The sequence below is a fragment of the Anthonomus grandis genome, chromosome 12 (assembly GCF_022605725.1).
Source record: "Anthonomus grandis grandis chromosome 12, icAntGran1.3, whole genome shotgun sequence".
Classification (NCBI taxonomy): Eukaryota; Metazoa; Arthropoda; class Insecta; order Coleoptera; family Curculionidae; genus Anthonomus; species Anthonomus grandis.
The window spans coordinates 2,983,903-3,005,517 of record NC_065557.1 but is presented as its reverse complement, the minus strand read 5'-3'; the positions used below and the strand labels follow the sequence as shown (position 1 = coordinate 3,005,517).

General features: G+C 36.7%; 1 protein-coding gene across 1 annotated transcript in view; it reads right to left on the bottom strand.

Annotated features, from left to right (window-relative positions):
* LOC126743252 (uncharacterized) overlaps positions 1–21,615 on the bottom strand; it is a 65,450-nt gene that overhangs the window by 20,759 nt on the left and 23,076 nt on the right. Inside the window, exon 8 of the mRNA XM_050450249.1 lies at positions 20,550–20,938. Coding sequence (XP_050306206.1) covers positions 20,550–20,938 — 389 coding nt within the window. The remainder of the gene's footprint in view (positions 1–20,549; positions 20,939–21,615) is intronic.

Below are 21,615 nucleotides of genomic sequence, written 5' to 3'. Positions count from 1 at the left end.
TGCTGTTTAGAGTTTAAAAATCTCCAACCAAAATTTCCCAAGTTATCCAGAACGAAACCTAATAGTGGTCCCTTAGAACCGACTTATTGTCATTAAAACGCAATTCTTTCAACAATTCAGTGAAACAAATTGCACTGAATAAACAATAAAAAATTAGTAATTTAATGTATTTAGTTCAATTTAGTAAATAATAATTAAATTAGTCCACTCTTCAACATACAGGATCGTTCAGTGATTGAGCACAACAAGCAGGCATAACCTCAAAAATATAATGTTATTAGAATGTATTGGCTGCATTGACATTTATTCAAATCAACCAATCAGAATAGAGGCAGGTGCCGAATTCTATGGCGGAATGTCCAAATGCCATGAACATCTTGAATTGAAACATTTTGTAATATTAGGGTTTTGTAAAGCCTAAAGGTGTATAGGTTTTGTTGCTTAGACCAGTATGTCTTTCCCTAACTTTACAATTTCTTAAAATGTCTACATTAAGCTTACTATAGTGCTCTTGGTAGATTTCACAGCTTCGGTAATTGATCCTGTGCCAACAGACTAACACCAAAAAGAACTGGATATTTTATCATTTTTTTTTTAGTGAAAACTAGCTAAAAATTAGGAGCGTATAACTAACGCTTTTTTTCCTACATTGATTTAGGACTAATTAAATGCCTCCATATAAATTATGTAAATATCCAATATTATCAGATCGCAGTATAGTGATCCTGTCAGCAGATCAAAGATTAAAATCGGATCGAAATAGTAAGTAGCAGTCTGAGAATTACACCGTTTGTATGCAAATGAAATGTCGTATATCACGAGTCGGATTTTTTGCCATACATTCAGGTTATTTTACGATATTTAATGTAAGTAACCCGATGTCGTAACGTTGCGGTTTCTTTAGGTAATGAGTAGATATTTTATTAGAGTTTTTGCATAAACAATTTAAACGTCTTTGTTGATATTTTAATGAATTTTCTGCACGCGGGTGTTTGGGGTCAACAATTTTTCAATCGGGGCTAAAGTTGACAAAAGATAATCGCGAATAAACAGTGCAAAAGAGTATGATTTAAAATAACGTACGCACACGCTAAAACCGTCATTTTCACTTTCATTGATTAAATGCCCTACTTGCCTACATTTGCGCCAATATCTCAAGGAGTAGTCATAAGAAAGTAAGAGCTTCGCGAATTCGTTTTTTTTTTTTTTTTATTCGCCCAGGTTTGCGGTCGCTCGTACCTTTTACTATATTTTAATTATTTAGGATGGAACAAAGAAGCCATTGTTTAGGTACGTAACGACGTGTATGATGTAGCCTGATTGTGTTTTTTTTTTTGGTTAGTCGTTCAGTGGTTTATGAGGAATTGAATTTGACCATCAAAGTCTTTAAGAGACGAAACTGTACTACTAGCAGGGATAAAGTTTGAGGGCCCCAAATTGAGCCTATAACTCAAAAACTATAAACAAATAAATCAGCTCAAATAACCAAACTTTTAAGTAAGCTTGGCAACATTGGTGTAGGATGGGTAATTGATGGCTCATTGATGAACCTCACTTGTCAGTTGTCACATTGACGTCTCTAATGCCGTTTTCCAATAAATGGGAAGAAACTGAATTAGTACGTACCCCTAGTTCTTTTGCATAAAAATAATATTTGTTTTTTTTTCTAATGGTAATGCACATCAAAATACAAGACATTAAATTCCATTTAAAAAAGTCTAATGAGTTTCTCTTGTTAATTGCATATTTTTTGAAAAAACTGGGAAAAACTGAACTATTACGTACTCCTAGTCTTTTTACATAATGCTGTCATTTCTCTTGATTCATCTTCTTTCAACTGCCTGGACTAATAAAACTACTTAACTGCCTAACTCCAGACAGTCAAATCATGACAGTTTTTTTAGCCGATTTTGTTCAATTTAAGTGAAATAATAATTTCACTATTCCAAGCACTTAACCAAAACATATTTTACTATATTTATATTTCAAACACTTCGGCCTGGAAGACAGTGGCGTGCTCCCCCAGCGAGTATGCCCTACTGGTATGTGGGATCCCACCACAAAGCTCTGATCCAGCTCTGTTATTCATTCTGGAGCCATCAGTGTACCAGATGGTCTCCCTATTTAGCAATGCTGCCACTCCTCTCTGCCTGCAATGTGAGCACAGTCACTGAGGAGCCATGCAGTCACTGCGCATCAGAAGGAGAAGTCATTCCTGTATGGCCCGTGACCAAGCACATAGTTCGCCAGGACGTATAGCCTGTACGCAGTCCTCATTGCCTCGAATTGCACAACGAGGTCCAGAGGCGGAAGGCTCAGCAGAGTCTCAAGCGCTCCAGTTGGTGCCGTCCGCATGGAACCCGTTATGCTGAGACTTGCAAGACGTTGGACTCTGTCCAGAGCCTTGGATTTTTTTTAAATTTCAGGCAATTGAGCTATCAATGACTTACTTGAGCTCTTGATTTAAGTGCCTGAAACTGAAAGTGAAAATAGGATTCAACTGCCTGAAATTAAAAATTATTAAATAAATTATGGAATCTACAAAAAATAAATCCTAAAAAGTTAATTTTTTTTCAACGGTTCATTTATATTTCAGACAATTAGAGCTAGAGATTTTTTTTTATTTTTAGGCAAAACCGGTAGTTTTTAGTAAGTTTAGGATACTTACTATAAAAACTCAATCTTGTCTAGTATAGTCACATTTTAGCCAGTAACTTGAAAACGGTTGCTTTAATGGAAAACGTGTATATATTAAAGTTATATAATGGAAAATTTCCTATCAAAAAGTATTCTTGGAAATTTTTCGAAATTTTGATAGTTTTTGAGAAAATCGGTTTTCGAGTCAAGGGTACTGAGAAAATCCAAATTTGCTTAGTGTGGTCACATTTTGACATGTAACTTGAAAAGTATCAATTAAATGGAAAGGTTTTCCCCAACGATTGGAGGATCTCGAGGAGTGTTCGGTCCTCTGATTTTAGATTGTAGATTGTAGATTGAGAAGGGAGTCGTTTCGGCTGATCCGCCGCTCAGCACTGCTACCTATGAGATATTTTGTGCATAACTCTACTTCTTCTAGTCTTAGACTTCTGCCGTACAAAGCTATATTTTTGGGAGGTACTTGTCCCACTTCTTGAGGTGTTGGTTGTACCCCTTCCAGGTACTTGAGCCTCTTGCAGAGTTGGGTCGGGCATTCACAGAGCAGGTGTTCTGCTGTTTCTGTGGCATTGCTGCAGAATCTACATTGGTCGTCCTCTGTTATACCTATTGCCTTTAGGTGATATTTCACTGGGCAATGACCGGTTAGGAGTCCGACTGCTGTTCATGTCTAGGAGCTGTTCAGCTCTTTTTCTAGAAGTGGTTATAAACTTTTTTGCCTGTCCTAGTCCTGGTGCTCTTCTCCAGTGCGACAGCAATTGTTCTTTTTCCCACCTGTTTAGATCTTCGGTGATGTGGGTCTTCATTAACCCACAGTATGGCTCTGAAGCATAGTATGGTGTTTGATCCCCTTTTTTTGCAAGGCGATCGGCTTCTTCGTTCCCCTCTATACCCCGGTGGCCAGGTAGCCACATTAGTGTCACTTGATTCTTTGTTGTAAGGCGCTTTAGGGTTTGTTTGCACTCCCAGACTAGATTAGATAAGATTAAAATAAGGGTGAAGTTTCACTGCGACCTAAAAGATCTATTGTGTGCCCCTTTCTAATTACTGCTTGATGTTATTCTCAAGTCAAATTACTTCGTACAATCCTATGGCTTTAATAAAGGCTAGTAGTTGTGACGGTTCCAGTAATGAGATATTTCCTTCTGGAATTTCATAATTACCGAGGTGCATGGCACGACTTTCGGCAACTGTTTCGCATGTAGTTACTAGGTGTTCTGAGGTCTCTTCCTCTTCCCCACAGAATCTGCATTCACCTGTCTGTTCTAGTTTTAGTTTCCTGCGGTGTTCTCGAAGGTGACAGTGCCCTGTTAGGAATCCTGTTACAATCCGTAGTTTAGTTTTAGTTAAACTTACTAAAGCTTTAGATTTTTTTGGGTCGAGGGTTCCAAGGAACATCTTGGAGTGTCTCAACCCTGGATGATCATCCCAGAGGCTTTCTCTGAGTTGATCCTCCATTTTTGTAAGCTCATATAGGTAAGTATTCTTTCCTATGCCGCAGAAAGGTTCCGGTCCTACAAATTGAGAACCAGATCCCTTTTTTGCCAGAATATTGGCTTCTTCGTTACCTTGCACGCCTGTATGTCCAGGTACCCACAATATTGTGACTTTATTTCTCTTTCCTACCTCATTAAGTTTGCCCAAACAGTCTCTTACCATTTTAAAACTGATGACATGTGAACTCAGTGCTGCTATGGCTGCTTGACTGTCGGTGAAGATTGCGATGTCCTGCTTGAGGTAGTCTTTGTTCAGGATTAATTGAGCGCATCTTTCTATAGCGTGTATTTCCGCTTGAAAGACACTGGTGTATTTTCCCAGTGGCTCTGAGTATTTGGTGCCAGGCCCAAATACTCCAGCTCCTGTTCCTTTTTCGGTTTTAGAACCATCTGTGTGCCATTTGATAGTATTCTGTTTAAGTGAGCGGGCGACAGATCCATTTTCCCAGTCACTTTTGCTGTCAATTTTTGTACTGAAATTCCTAACAAAGTGATATTCCCGAGTTATATCGTCCTTGGGAAGATCGAACAGGGGAATGGATCTTGTTTGAGATACCCAGGCTCTCTGATCAATGTCCCTACTGTTCGTTTTATCCCTTGCTAATCTGAACATGGCCCTTTTAGCAGCTCCCTCTACTGCCAGGTGAAGAGGTGCCAGGTCAACTATGACCTCCAGTGCTGCTGTGGGGCATGTTTTCATAGCTCCTGTGATGCATACGCATGCAAGTCTTTGAACCTTGTCAAGTTTACGCCTTACTGTACTTAACTTTGTAGTGTCATGCCACACCACTGCCCCATATGTGATTATGGGTTTAACCATCATGGTGTACATCCACTCCCAGACTAGCTTTGAATCACATTTAAAAGCCTTCAGGGCCTTTAGAGCAGCTTGGCTGTCTGATAGTATAAATATGTGTTTTCTTTGAAGGCCTTGGTTGATGCACTCTTCTGCACATATGTCTATGGCAAGCACTTCAGCTTGAAAGATGTTAGGATATTTGCCCAGTGACTGGAGATGTTAGGGCCTGACACGCCCAGTCCTGCTCCTTCTGTTAGTTTGGAACCGTCTGTGTACCATAGCGATGCATTGGTACTTCTTTTTTTCTCCCATGATTGGCGATCATCTATGATCACTTCGATTGGAATTTCTAGATCCAGCATGGCCGTTATGTGGTCACGTGGTTTGCTGGCATTTTCCAGTTTAATTTCTTCGAGGATGCGCAGGTGACCACTTAAACCCCCAGCAGCTGTGAGCCCAGAAAAGCCTGTGAGCACTGTTAATTGCCTCTTTTTTCACGCTTATGTGAAGTGGAGGCATATTTAGCAGTGTCTCTAAGGCTGTGGTAGGACAAGTAGACATTGCCCCGGTTATTTCTAGACATATCAGCCTTTGGACTTTGTTTAATTTGGTCTGTGCGGTTGTTTGTTTGGTCTTCGGCCACCATACCAGCGAAGCGTATGTGATGATGGGCTTAATGACTGTTTGGTAGATCCAGTATACCATTTTCGGTTTTAGCCCCCATGTCTTGCCAACGAGTCCAGATTGCCACTATGGCTTTGGAAATGGTCTTGTCTAGATGATTGTTCCAAGTTAGTTTGTGGTCCAAGGTAACCCCCAGGTATTTCACCTCGTTAGAAAATGTTAACTGAGTTCCGTTTAATATAGGTGCTCTGAGTTCTAGCTTTTTTCTTCTGGTAAACGGCACTAAAATTGTTTTTCTAGGATTTAAAGATAATCCTTCAGTTTCGCCCCAGTTTTGTATAGTATTTAGGGCACTTTGCATTCGATTCGATATTACGCCCTCGTGCTTGCCCCTAACTATTACTACCAGGTCATCTGCGTAGCCTAGAACTGTAAATCCGGATCTACTTAATATGTTAAGAATTTTGTTTACTACTAATGTCCACAGTAGAGGTGACAGAACCCCTCCTTGGGGACATCCTTTTACTGTGGTTACTGTTGCTGTCGCTCCATTTATTTCTGCTGTGATGGAGCGGTGCTTGTGCATTGATCCTGTCCACTTTACGATGGGGGCCTCCACCCCCCAGTCTTGCAAGGCTTTTGTTATGGACAGGTGTGAGGTATTGTCGAATGCTCCCTCTATGTCAAGGAATGCAGTAAGAGCAATTTCTCTGCAGTCGTTTGACTTTTCTATGTCTCTTACGAGGCAGTGCAGTGCACTTATTGTAGATTTGCCTGCTTGGTAGGCAAATTGTCTAGGGTGGAGCGGTGTTCTAGAAAGAGTTACGCTTCTTATGTATTGGTCCATTGTTTTTAGAAGAAAGGAGGTTAGACTTATCGGGCGATATGATTTTGCTTCGTTTTCAGGACGACGCCCCGTTTTTGGTATGAATATTACATGAGCCTCTCTCCAAGCTAGTGGTACGTGTCCTAAAATGAGGCTGGCTTTAAAGATTTTTTGTAGGTGTACTTTTAGTATCTCATAGCCTCTTTGTAGCAGAGCTGGGAAAATTCCATCTTTGCCTGGAGATTTGTAGGGCTTAAAGCTTTCGATTGCCCATTTGATTCTGTTAGTTGTGGGGATTTTGCTTGCCAGCCTTTTACTTCTCCCGTTTGGGTTTTGGAGGTGTGACTGGTTCCTGGTTATCTTCAATAATCTGCGATCCCGGGAAGTGAGTCTGAAGAAGTACCTCTAGGCTTTCTTTTTGATCGTTATCCTCTGATTTTAAGTGGCGCACATAGAGTAATTAAAAGTATTCAATATTCATTTCTCTATGGTGGCGTAAAAACAGAAAAAATCCGTTCTAGTATGTCCGATGTGAGAGAATTGCGTCACGAGAAATTTGGGCGCCGCATAATCGAAAAATAAACAACCACGTTTCGAGAACCTGAGTCGTCGAAAGGCGAAAGAACGACCTTCGAAGGCCGTAACTAAAAGATCAAACATCACCCAGCTGTAATCACGTATACACTCTTTGTGTTTAATTCTTGTCCTTTTTTTTCGCCATTTTGCAACTGGTATTTGCATGACTATTAAACTAGCGTTTGTGTGCTAATGCAATTCTCTTTTCTCCTCATCAGCAACATTGGCAACAATGGAGATTTCTGATCTCTTGTCACTTGTCAAAGTGACGTTACTAGAAAGTGTTTTCCATTTGCTTATATTACTTTAACACACTCGTTACCTAATATGTTTACTTCATGACCTTTGATTAGTGTAGCATCCTGTGGCAATAATTAATAATTAGTTTAAACAAATTACGGGTTGTTGCAATGTATTACAACAATTACATGAACAATACGGTTTTTCCCTTGGGGACTCGTAAATGACTTATTGTCTTGCCTAGTAAGGATTTATTATTACATTTTATTTAATTATATCGGAGTTGCAGAAGGATATTATTGTTCAAGCTTCTGGGCCACTGATAAATTACGTAATGAGTGGACGAAAAACTTCTAAATTTAAGTGCACAATGTTCTAATCAAACAATTCTGGTAATCACACACCCGTAGGTCGCCTTATTGCCAAATCAACATCAAATATCGTGACATTTAGCAACAGAGAGACATCCATTAGTTTCTTTTTTCGACTGTTAAAGAATTCCATTTGAAATCAATAATAATTATCTTGATTTTTTTTTATTGATGTTGTTGTTGTTGTTGTCGCTGTTGCGAGACGGCAAGACTGATTTGAATATTGTGTGCCAACAGTTCAAAGAGTCAACGGTAAATGTCAAATGAGCGTTAAATTATTTGATTTGTTAAGGAACATTATTAGGGAATTACCTTTTGTAACACCCTGTATAAATTCTGCTTTGCAAGCTTTGCTATTCATACAATATAGTTTCTAGGTAAAACTCAATTGTATGTGTATACATTGTGGACCATTGTTTATATTTATTTAACGTTTTTTACACGTGTTAATTTTTGTTGTATAACTTGTGAATATTTTTTATTTATCTGGTATCACAAATAGAAATAGTGATTAACGGAGCATTTGTGGAAACAAAAAAATGTCCCAATTTACCACTTTTTCAATCTGTCCACTATAATTCCCACTAATTTTAAGCGCACGATATAGTAGAACGAAAGTCAAATTTGGCGCCATAGTTTATGACGTTACAGACACATCTTTGCTTCCGGTTAGTTGACATTCAGAGGGCGCAACATTCGATCATTAATTGTCAATATTGACTCGCATCGAGCTTAATTTCACTCGTATAGATGGCGCTGAGAAAAAAAAAGATAATGCAACTTTTAGCACATTAGACAAAACAATTATTATCATTATATTATTTATCTTGCAATCATTGTGTTTAGTGAATTTGTTTGTGTGTTTTAAATTCAAAAAGACTTAATATATTAATTGTTTCATTGGCACTGCGTTGGAAAATTTGCAGATAGGTGACATAAAAATTATTTTATACATTTTTATGTTGTGAAATTACACCATAGAATATTTATAAGAATTGCAGAATTTGTTCCTTAAACTTTGGTCCCAATAAAATACTTTAAAAAAATCTTTCGGTCAACAAATTTTGGGAAACCAAAGCTGTAATTCTTAAACCTTGTGGTGTACGAGATTAGTTTTCAAATTTCGCGGGTTGTATCGTTAGTACACTGTCCCTAAAGTATGATGACATTTTCAGCTGAATTCGTGGTTCACACATGTATGGAGTTTATAAAGCTTATAACGGAATTTAATTTAGTCAGTTGTATACTGTAATTGACTTTCCTGTTATATAGTAATCGCATGTCGGCCATCTTGCTTGGCAAAATTGACAGAAATGACGTTGTTAACATTGCGTAATGAAACTCCATTTGTCATATCGTTTGAGTTTGTTTTTCAATAGATGTCGTAAGCATGGGTTTGGTTTGTTTTAAGGATGCTATTTTTAATTAATCAGTAATGTCATGCATGGGTAATGTTTTATTTGATTTATAGCAAGTCCAGGTTTTCAGTAAAAAAAAAAGTGATTTTATTTATTACTGTTACATATTTGTATTGTAAATTTTTAGTCTTTAATAAAATCAAATGATCCTTAAATAAAAAAATTATATCTAAAGAATAAAGTCGTTCAAATCCGTGTTATTGATCAACCAAAATCTATTGAAAAACCTTCTTTAGAACAGCCTCCATACATGGCTCAAAAAGCTTAGGAATGGACGATATGAGCCTTAGTGTCACCAAGGAGCATTACATTAGGAATATTGGAACCACCATTAGACTGAGATCTTATGAACTTCCAGAACCAAGACCTACTGTTCTCCTTTAAAGCACTTTCAGCCCTACTAACGTAATTGCTTAGAATTGGTTTCTAGTCTTAATAAGCTAAATTTTGCATAATCAGCCAGGGAACCAGATTATCACCAAAGTCAAAGCTGCATGTTTAAAGTCGCAATAATAAGTCAAAGGTGAAATTAAATATTTAGGCTTAAGTCAAGGCAGTACCAGCTCAAGAGGAGGATGGTATGGATCAAGATTAGCAAGAGCGTTATATTTAATAGTGAAGGATAAATCCAGATTTGAAAAGCAGAGATCGAGAATTGACGCAGATTTATTAGCCACCCCGTTGAACTGAGACAATCCTGAAAAAGCAAGTAAATAGAACCCCTTCCAAGCATCCAGGTAGGTCTTCACTGGGTTTCCAAGATATATTCAGAAAATTAAAGTCACTAACCATTAAGACATTTTTATACAGGTTATAAACTTTTGCTATCGTTAATTACAGGCCATAGACTTCAACTTCATCTTAAATAAAAATGTTAAACAGTTAATAAATCTTTTGATCCAATGTCATCACAGAGATTAAGCAAGTGCATTAAGCTTACTTTTAATGTCACTCGATTTTCAAGTACCAGGACATGCAACCACTTCGGCAGCTTATAGGGCAGGAGTTTCTATTGAGTTTGAGGAGTTTCTATTAGAGCGTGGTTAGCAGGTTGGTCTCAGAAGTTTCACACGTTTGCGAGATTTTGCAATAGACTCCTGTCAGAAGATCCTGCAGTATTTGTGAAAGGCACCTTAGGTATAATGCATTCTGCAGGGTTCTTCAGATACCTATGTGTTTATATTTTGTTCTTTTCTTTTGATAGTGTAAGTTTTTACTATATAATATCAATATTTTGTTTCAAATATATTTTTGAATAAAATTCTAGATCTGTCTTTGAGCATCTACAAGTAGTCAATGTAATTCGAGAACGGCATAACTAAATTTAGTGAAATGATCAATTGACTTATTTTAAGAATAATTATTATTATTATTATTTTATTAACTAAAGGTTTGTTCTCACTGCAAATTTCTTACAAGTTTGAAACTGTTTTCAAACCATTCTTGATGCGCATGCGTAAAATATTACAACTTCTGATCGATTTGAAACCGTCTGTGCGAACATCAAATACGGGTTGAGTGGAGAAGAAAAATAACCTCACTTTTTTATCCCAGTGAGAAATGGGAAAATAAATAAAACACAAACAAAACAAAAATTATACTACAACCTTGAAATAGCTGTATATTATTAATAGAGTTTAAGATTGTGTGATTATTTGCTACTTCAAGACTTACTCTAAAATGCTCGAGAAATTCTATTCTATTAAATTGGGTGACAGTTTCATGAAAATAGTTTTGACTTTTGGGCTTTATCCGTTCTTCAATTAAATCTTCTTTAAAAGTTTGTGTCAGAATCAACATAATTCTGATCAGATTCTTCCGACGATTCAAAAGCACTTGTTTTCTTAATGTTTATGTTTACACTAATCCAAAAATATAAAATACAATTTTCAAAACGAATATCAAGGACTATACAAAACGACAAAATAGAAACAACAATTTAGAGGTTATGTTCATATTCCGAAGATCGGCGTTGACTGGCTACACGAACTCTCTGACACTTTGCTTGAAATAAATCCGAAAACAAGTCTGACTATCAGCTGACGATCAGAAATTTGTGTAAGAACATCAAACTTTTGATTTGAAACCGATCAGAAGTTCCTGTGCGAACGCATTTTACTCTATTGCGCATGTGGATTTGTCGAAAACTTGTTTCTTACTGCTGTGAGAACAAACCTTAAGTAGGCCTTACAATATATTTCAATAAATCGTCAAATGTCAGCTTTCAAATTTAACCATTAAACATGTCCAATTTGTCCAGACGATTTTTAAAACAGTTTACAGAAGGAGCAGTTATGACATCCATGGGTAACGAATTCCAAACATCGAACACTCTATTAAGCAAAAACATTTGACATGTTTTATACATACAGGTTTTGAAAAAATTGGGTTTTAACTGAATTTCGAGGAAATTTAATCCTGAACCCAATGCACTTGGTTTCATTAAAAATTTGATGCAAGTTCTCAGCAAATTGAGTTTAAATGACCAAAAGTCTATCCAAAGAACCTCAGGGTCCATTACTTGGTTTCTTCTTCTACTTTCAGCAACCCTTCACAGTCCACTCCTGGACACAGGTCTCCCCTATATTCTTCCATGTTTCTTTGTTCTGTGCCAGTTGACGCCATCTGTTGCCTACTTTGTTTTTGACATCATCGAGCCAGCGTAACTGTGGTCTGCCAACGCTGCGTTTATGTATGCGAGGTCTCCATTGAACGATGTGTCTTGACCATCTCAAGTCGTGTCCTACCCAGCTCCATTTCAGGTGGGCTATGCGTGTTATGACGTCTTCAACTTTAGTTCTTTGTCTAGTGATATGGTCTCTCAGGCTTATTCCTAGCATCATCCGCTCAATGGCTCTTTGGGTGGTCCTAAGCTTGTTGGCTGATTTAACAGTGAGTGTCATGCTTTCCATTCCGTAAGTCATCACGGGCAGTAAGCAGACATTGAAGACCTTTCTTTTCAAATTAATTGGAATAGTTTCATTTCTCAAGACGTGTGACAGTTCACCCGTGGCTGCCCATGTCAAACGAACACGTCTGTTTATTTCGGCAGTTTGATGCAATGTCCCAAATATACATATTCTTCGACGTTGTTACTTGGTTTAGTTCAGAGTAAATTAAAAACCTTTTGGACTATAAACAACATTTCAAGGAATGAATCCAGCACAATTTATTTCATGAAAATATTTTGAGAAAAATTAATTTCAATAACAAGTTGCTGTTTCTTAGTGCAGAAATACGCAGAGGCAGTGAATTCTGATCAACACTGCCTGAAACAATAATTTATTGTGTATTACATACAAATTAAAGAAAAAACTTTTTTAATAAATTTTGGTGACAGCCTGTAAAATTGTCGGCCTTGAATTTGTTGCATATAAGGCCCAATGGAACCAAGGCCATAAATGTTACAGGCTTGATCATTATTTTTTCAAGAAAAAAAATAAAAAATGTGAAAAAATTTGCACAGACATAAAAGGGAAAATTCGTGACAGAATGCGTGACAAATAACCTCAGAACCTTTTTTTTTTCTATTCAGTTTTTTATAAATTTTCGATATTTTACTTCTTTAAAATGTCATACATTATTAATCCCTCGGTCTATTAGAATGAATGTTTGTCTTTTTTGATGTGTGACCGCGGATTCTAATATCCCGATTTTTGTCAAATAGTTCGTTTAGATCACAGCCCAAATAGTTATAAAGGATTCTGAATGTAAAAATTAAATTGATCCATATTATATGAGTATTGTCGTTTGAAGAATTAAAAAACGACCAGGATAGGTTGATCCAGATCCTTGATAACTAAGCAAAGAAAAAATTGCCATTGTAGGTAGTGTAATTTTCAGCTTAGTTGCACTGGGGACTATGTAGATATGTAGTTCTAGCTGTGACTGAATATAGATAAAACTCGAACGTACTAAGGGAACTTTCAGTTATTCGTGATGACAACATTTCCATTAAAGATAGGTAATGCAAACTGTAATGTTTTGAACAGTAAAACTAATATAAAGGGTGTTTTTGGATTTTAAGTTGTCAAAACTGTTTCTGGTGATTGTCAATTTGACAGTTGGTGGTGTATTCGTGGTCAGTACAGTTTGCCATTTCACAATGAATAGACTTACTCCAGAACAACGCTTTCAAATTGTGCAAATATATTTTAAAAATCATAGTTCAATTCGCGAAACTTATCGTGCGCTGCGTCCATTTTACGGTCGACATAATCGGCGATCCGAGCAAGTTATTCGAAAAACCATAGATCGTTTTCGTACCACACATACTCTAGTTGATAATACGCATCCACAAAGACGCCATAAAGTGCGCACAGAAGAAGTTATTGCTGCTGTGGAGCATAGTGTTGAGGAGGACCCGAATCAGTCGATTCGCTATCGTGCACAACAATTGGGGCTGTGCTAGAGATGGGTTGCTAAATAGCAGCCTGCTATTTTTTAACTGCTATTTGATTTCTAATAATGTTAGCTGCTACGGCTTCAAAAAATAGCTGCTATTTTTGTAGCAACTAAAATTGCATACGGAGCGGCTATTGACGCGAGTGTCACGATAGCTGGGAAATGGAATAGCAATACACGACTGCGACGCGAAGTGCGATTCGATGAGTGTAACAGAAACGGGAAACGGGAGTATTCGGGATTTGGACATTGAAAATATATTATGATTATGAAAGTAGCGGATAGAGATGGGTTATGGCGTGACTGGAAATACGGAAATATTTTTATATTTTGTTTCCGTGTAATATTTTTATTGTTATCCGTTAAATTTAATATTAAAAAAACTATTAATTGGAAAAAAATATTTAATTTCAAAAAACAAAATTACATTTTTAATAAAAAGCTGTATCGAAAAAAATTATATATTCTATGGAATAGAAATAACTTGTTTATTATTAATTTATAAATATTTATTAAAGAAAAACTTGAAACTTAGCTATTCAACAAGAGTATATAAAACTGTAACATATAGTAAATATAACAGTCAGGGAAAAGCGTTAAAAGAAGTGAAAAATAGAAAAAAAGTCTGAAATAATAAACGTAATAAAAACTCAAAGTAATTTTTGATTAACATTTAAAAACATATTTTTTTTTACTTTCTCTAACTTAACGCGACTTCTCCGCTCCGAAATAATAAGACCAGTCTTTGAAAACATGCGTTCACATGCAACTGAAGTTCAAACTGTTCCAAACTTGCATCGGACGACATGGCTTAAATTTGGAAAAACCGCACCATTATTAGCCCACCACTTCAAAGGATCCTCGTTCCTTGGGATAATTTTTTCCTCCAAGTAACGGTTTACTTCAACTATAGCACGTGCCTACGGACTTTGATTGACTTTAGGATGAGATGACACCGACTTATTAAACTGCTTCCAAAGGTCAAATAGTAGCTTTTCTTACGTCGCGTTACCGGCACCAACCTCTAAACCTGCTTCTCCAGTCGTTTCGCACTTTGCTCTTATATTTTGAGGTACTAAACTAGTAACATATTCCTTCGCCTTATCTAAAACGACAGGATTACTAAAACCAATATTCTTAAACCTTGGATCCAGAAATGTTGACACAATTAGGGTCTTACTGGGCTCTAAATCTCCAAGCCGCGATGTTATGTTTTGTGTAAGATTTTTTATAAAATTTATAAAACTTCGGTAGTAAACTGATTGCTATTCAACATCTCAATACAAACATTTTTCAACCCATTTGTCACTCTCCACAAATTTTTCTAGCATTATATATGAGGAGTTCCATCTTGTTGCTACGTCCTTTTTGAGCTTTTTTGGTTCTTTGCCTTGTTGTCGTTGAACATTATCGAATTTATGTTTGACGTTTGTACTTTGCTTACAATGTGTCACAATTTTACTAATTTTGCTTAAGGTCCCTTCCTGAATTAACTTTAGAGCATCGGCTACTATTAAATTTAAGGTATGTGCATAGCAACCAAAATGCCTCCATTTTAAGTCCACAGTAATCGCTTTCTTTATATTTGCAGCGTTATCTGAAATGCACAGCAAGATAGATTTTTCAGGTATATTCCAAGAAGAAACAACATTTAAAAGATTATCTGCTAAATTCCTACTGCTGTGTCCTCCCTCATACCCAACGCAATCCAAAAGAACAGATTTGACATTAAATTCAGGATCTATGAAATGTCCTGTAACTGCCATTACACTATCTGTATTTCGACATGTTCAGCAGTCTGTTGTAATTGTCATAGATGTGACTTCTCTTGAAACATCCGAAACTTTGTTCTGCACTTCTTCAAATCGTCCTGGAAGAAGAGCATTACTTAAAGTTTTTCTAGTAGGCAATTTATACCTAGGGTTTAGAGCTGAAATAAAAGCTTTAAAACCGGAGTCTTCAACCACGGAAAATGGCTGAAAATCTTTTATAACAAGATTCAATAGAAACTCGTCCAAATTTTTTTGTTGGACATTGTAATTCACTTATGAGTATATTCAGGCATTAACTGTTGCTGCATCTTTTTAGCTTCAGATCGAGCAAAGGGAATTATATTTGATGAACTTGCTTTAGAAGTCGATGGCGAGGTCGATGGCAACACACTTGTATTAGAACTACAGGGTTCACTAACAGTAGAAGTACCACCGTTTTGGGTATGCTGTTCAGTATTTGCTTCTCTAGTGTTCTGAACACGTTCAAATTGATGCAGTCTTACAGAAGGATGTTTTTTGCTAAGATGTGCTTTAAGGTTCGTTACAGACGTTTTATATGAAAAAACTAACTTACATATATTACACTTGGCTTTGTATTCATCTTCATCTGAGAATGAGAAGTTCCAAATATCTGATTTCTTATTCATGTTGTTAGTTGAATGAAAGAACCTAAATAATTATACAAATAAGTAACAACTTCAAAACATGCAATTTACCTTTTTAAATTCTAAACTTCGAACAAGCAAACACAGCACACTAACTGTGAATTAATATTTTGAAATATTTCACACCTTTCTATTGTCTTTTATCTTACTATGATACTACGTTATATATGCTACTTTTTCCACAATAACTAACACATAGGACTGGATGTGGCCAATCGCCCACCAAAAAAGGCAAATAACCCGCATTCCCACTGGTTTATCGACGGTGAATCCCAGGCGCCCGCCAATCGTTTAATATAGAGACAGAAAAACAATAGCAAATCGAGAATAAAGCCCTGTCTGTGAATCCCAGGCGTTCGTGCCTGCTAGCAATCACAGTATTTTGTTTCATACCTCTCTTTTGTTGTATTATTTGCGGTGAAATTTCTTATTTCGATAATTAACATTTGAGAGTTTGAGGTTTGAGTTGTAATTTATTAAACAAAAAGCGAAGACAACGAGCACCTACACTAAAAGTTTCAACAAAATATTGCTTAAAACAAAAAAACACTGAATGACAAAAATTTTTGAACTGAAAATTCAAAATTTAGCTAATAAATTTAAAAAAAAGCAAATATTCTTTATAAAGTTATTTGTCATTGTCTTCAACGCTACTCGCTACTTATAAAGTAACACTGTAGTAACTGCTATTTAAATAGCAGCTTTAATTAACTACTATTTTTGTGTAGCAGTAGCAAAAGCAACTGCTATTCAAAAATAGCTGGATCGACACATCTCTAGGCTGTGCCCATTTACTTTGTGGAAGATTTTGCGGCAAGATCTTGGCTTGCGAGCTCACAAGATCCAACTTGTGCAAGAACTGAAACCGCGTGACCATTATGCGCGCCGTACGTTCGGTCAATGGGCGAAAAACAGTATTTAGCTTGACCCATTTTTTCAATCAAAAATTTTGTTCAGCGATGAGGCTCATTTTTGGTTGAACGGCTTCGTCAATAAGCAAAATTGCCGAATTTGGAGTGGAGAAAATCCAGAAGCTTTTGTTGAGACGCCCCCGAAAAGTCAGAGTTTGGTGCGCTTTATGGTCAGGAGGAATCATTGGCCCATATTTTTTTAAAGATGATATCGACCAGAATGTTACAGGCAATGGAGAACGTTAGAGAGCCATGATTTTTTTGTTGCTCAGTTGAACGGACTTGAGGTGGCAGAGCTTTGATTTCAACAAGATGGTGCAACATGCCACACAGCGCGTGAAACTATCAATTTATTGCGGGAAACATTCCATGATCGCATAATTTCACGCAATGGACCTGTAAACTGGCCTCCACGACCATGTGACCTCACACCCCTGGATTACTTTCTTTGGGGATATGTGAAGTCAAACCACAGACGTTGGATCACTTGGAAGCAAACATTCGCCGCGTTATTGCCGAGATACGGCCCCAGATGCTTGAAAAAGTGGTCGAAAATTAGACTTCCCGATTACGCTACATCCGAACCAGCCGTGGCGCTCATATGCCCGAAATCATTTTTAAGCACTAATGGCATATCAATATCTTTTAATAAAACCAATACCATGTCAATATTTTTTTTTTATAGTTTTATTTCACTTCAAATTTGTATACCTCTCAAAAAAACACCCTTTACTATACCATGGATCATTTATCCTTAAGGTGTGTACACACGTTAATTGATTATTTAATAGAACGCGTCTAGGCGCGCCTAGACGCGTTATTATTACAAAACGACGGGTTTGATGTAGGTCAGTTTAGTTTACGACGCCCCTTTCGGGGGATCTACCCAAACAAACAAACAAAAATAAGATTTTAATCAAGTGACGGTGGTGGGGGTAACCGAAAAAGTTGGCGCATACCGATCGAGGTTAAGAATGTTAATTACGAAAATTCCACGGCGGATCCCAAGGTGGCGCATGCCGATGGAAAAAGCTGAAGTGAATATCGGTCGCGCGAATAAAGTCGCGCGACGGCGACGGCGACGCTCAGGGTCGTACCACGACGACGACGGATACTTTATGGCTTGTCGTGGAATCACGGATTTTCTTTTATTTTTTTTTTGCTTATGAGGGAAACATAACGAATTAAATGCGTTATAGGTGTTCTGCCTTACTCTTTCTCTATTCGAACAGAGAAAAGAACAAAAGGAACGAGACCACAAACAAGAAGAATCAAGACCTGATCCAAATTATGAGAGGCAATCTGAAGCAAGAAAACGAAGAGCAAGCTAGAAAACAAGAAAACGTGTTAAACGCAGTGCAAGAAGACTTAAGGTTGAGAGAGTTTTATTTCGAAGCAACAGTTTGGAACAAGAATTTGGAGAAGTACATGTACTGTTTATGTTGGTTATTGTTGTTGTTCGTATTTGTTCATTGTTTAAATAAATACAATTGTTGTAAATTTAACAAAAACTGCCTTTTAATTTTGCTCGTTGTTATTCTATTCTAGCAGTCCTTAATCCACACTTATAACCTATGCGGCTTCTGTATGTGACAGTGTTGTCAGTAACTACACAAAAAAAAATACGAGAACTGGAAATAAAAAAAGAATTTCTCTCTTTTAATCGTACTATAAGACACTAAAGGCCTGAAAAACACGTACGATAGTTCGTCAACCAGTTGCCAGTAGCTACGATTACAATGTGCCGATCTATTAGGTCCATGGATCAAATGATAGAATATTTTTATTTAGTATAGCCCTGTTTACAAGGATTGATTTTGAGGGTTAAATTAGTCCAGGATCAAAATGTCAGTTGAAGTGAGTTTAGACGAAGAATTATAGGACATAACCTCTAAACCTTTAAAAGTGTTATTGTTTAAAGATAATAAAAATAATGTATTTTTCAAGGCTTAAGCGTGTCCTCTGTATTTTCGTGTACAAAAATAAAAACCTCGTAAGCTAACCTCCAATAAAATGTCAAACTTGTCATTTTGGTACTCCAAAATGGGCCCTAGGTGTTTACACCGAAAAAAAAAACGAAATTGAATCTACCCTGTTTGGGAAGCATCAAATTTTAGTGCGAAAAAATAGTCCTCGTGACCTCATTTGATCCAAGTATTAAATATTTGGTACCCCCGTTGTAAACGTAGCTAGTATTGACACAACAATGGTACCATATTTGATACAATTAAGGGGACGTAGCATAGAGAAATTGAAATAAGAGAAATGTCAAATCATCGCAAGTTTCGCACACTTGACAGTTAATAGTTCCAATGGCTCGAAAGGGCGGCGCCACCTATATAGGGACTCAATGATAAAGAAAGAGAGACTCTCTTTCCTACTTTAAACGATACTTACGAAACGAACTTAAACTTGATAGCAACTGCTGACTTTGTCGTAATACTCGTAATTGACTGCCATACCTGTCAATGTTGTTTGTTCAATTTTGGGTTGGGTTGGTCAGTCTAATATTATATTTTATTTATAAGTAACCAACAATGATTAAATTAAATTTAATTTAAAAAAATTACTCTTGTATTTTGGGGCTGTAATATTTTCTTGACAACTATGGATCGAACAAATGGGAGAAGTCATTGCAAACATCAATTCATCAAAAACTCTTCATACGTCGAACAAATGGAGAAGACCAAATGTCACAAAGAGAAAATTTAATTAACAACGTAACTGTCATCTGTCAAAAAAAAGTTGACAAATGACAGCTTACCCTTGTTTCGGAAAACTTCTTGTTACTTGTCACTGTGACGTTTGCAGAGGCGTTTTCCATTTAAGATTATGGAAAGAGAGAGTTTCCAAGAATTCCAAGAAATTTTCTAACCTCATTTTTATTTAATATTAAACAAACTATAGATATTTTATTAATATTTGGTCTACAATATAACTTCTAATTATTTAATTAGGTAGCGTTATTTAAAAATCAGAAAGTACCTAAAGTAAGAATACGATTGAGGATTTTGCAGCTCTAGAATCAGACAAAAATAATAATTAGTAAATCAAGTAAACTAATTATTATTATTTGACAATAATCCAAACAATATTAATGCGCATGCGTTTCGCTATTTTTTATGGCTATGTCTGTCGTCCGTAAGATAGCGATAGCGAGGGTGCCGGTAGGGATATACGTTAAATGACACTTCAAATGTCATACATGTCAATTAGTGGTGACACTTTCTAATGGCTTCGAAAACTGTCTTAACTCTAAAAGATCCATAAGCAATCAAATGGAAAAAACCAACTGTCAAGACTACGTTTGTCAATAATGTAGCTGTCATTTGTCAACATAGAAGAATAACGTCATAATAAGAAGGCGACAGGCAGGACATGCAGTGGCGAGGCAGTGGCCCAAACTGTTTTTTGACATAAAAAATATAATTTCAGTTTTTGTTTTCTTGAAACTTACGATAATAAGTGATTTAGCTTCAATTGCGAGTAGACTTTCACCAAATAGCTTTTTAAGTGCACTTCCGTATACTAAAACATCAATAAAGTGGCCACGTTATGTTTCCCGAGCTAATTATTTAATTCTTAATATTTCATTATTATTTACTTAGTTTATCATTGAAAATCCGCGGATCATTAAGGGGGCTCATAAAGGCATCCCACGGATCATCGATTGGTACGTTAAACGAGGCATATTTTTTGCTAATCGACGCCTCGGTCACTTTCACTTTTCGCAAATTCGACTATTTTAACAACCGTATTCACACACCCTTAGGAAAAAAACAATTAACTTACAAACACAGGTACATTCTTAGGATCACCATCTGGATACCTCTTGCTACCCTCCGCCTTCATTCCATAATACAACTGCCACACACTGGGTCGTTCGTCTCGTCCCAAATGCACAAAACCGCGTTTATCACAGTTAAAACCCTTTAAACCACCCGATTTACTATTCGCACCCACATTTTCACACGTTTTTCCGGCATTTTCCACCACTGGATTGACCGGCGGCGTTGCCTGTTTGTCCAGTTTCTCCCTGATGTGGGGATGAATGATGATGCCGGAGAGGTCTTTGTGGGGCGGGGCCATTTTATGTCTGCACAGGGTGCCGTAAATCAGGGCATTTCTGATGCCTTTGGTTAATGTCGAGTCTGGATGGGATAAGATTGAGTGTTTTCGACCTGAAATTTGAGTTTTTTATAAGTGCTGGATTGTTAGGGAATAATATAGGAATCAAATAAAGTTTATTTCATGATTCTAGCCTCAGTAGATCAAAAGTTCTGAGCCAGATCCAGTAAAGGGCTGTTAACGTGGTCATATCTCTGGAACCAATTATCCAATAAAAATAATATTAATGAAAATCATTAGGTACTTAATGAGCCATCAACTTGTTCATGACTCTAATGATTGTAACTCAACTACCAAAGAAGTTATAAGAGATTTTGGTGTTATTGGTACTTGGAGAAGGACCTATTGTTCAACAGCTCAGAATCTTCAGTAGTAATGGGTTTTGGGCTTCAATGAGTATTAGACTTGTAGGGCCGGTTACTGTTAATCAAATAAAGTTTATTTTATAACTCTATCGTTAGTAGATCAAAAGTTATCAAGCAAAAACCTAGAGCTTGATCCAGCAAGGGTCTACTGACCTGAAGCAAAATTCAAAGAGCCGTATCTTTTAAACCAGGAATCCCGTGAAGAAACTTTTAATGAATTCCTGTAGATACTCGCTTATTCTTCAATATTGCTTATGATTTTTATGGCTGTAGATCAACAAACAAAGAAGATAGAAGCGATTTTCGTGTCATGACTTCCTGGAAAGAGACATTTAGTCTTATAAATGAGATATCTCCAATGCTAT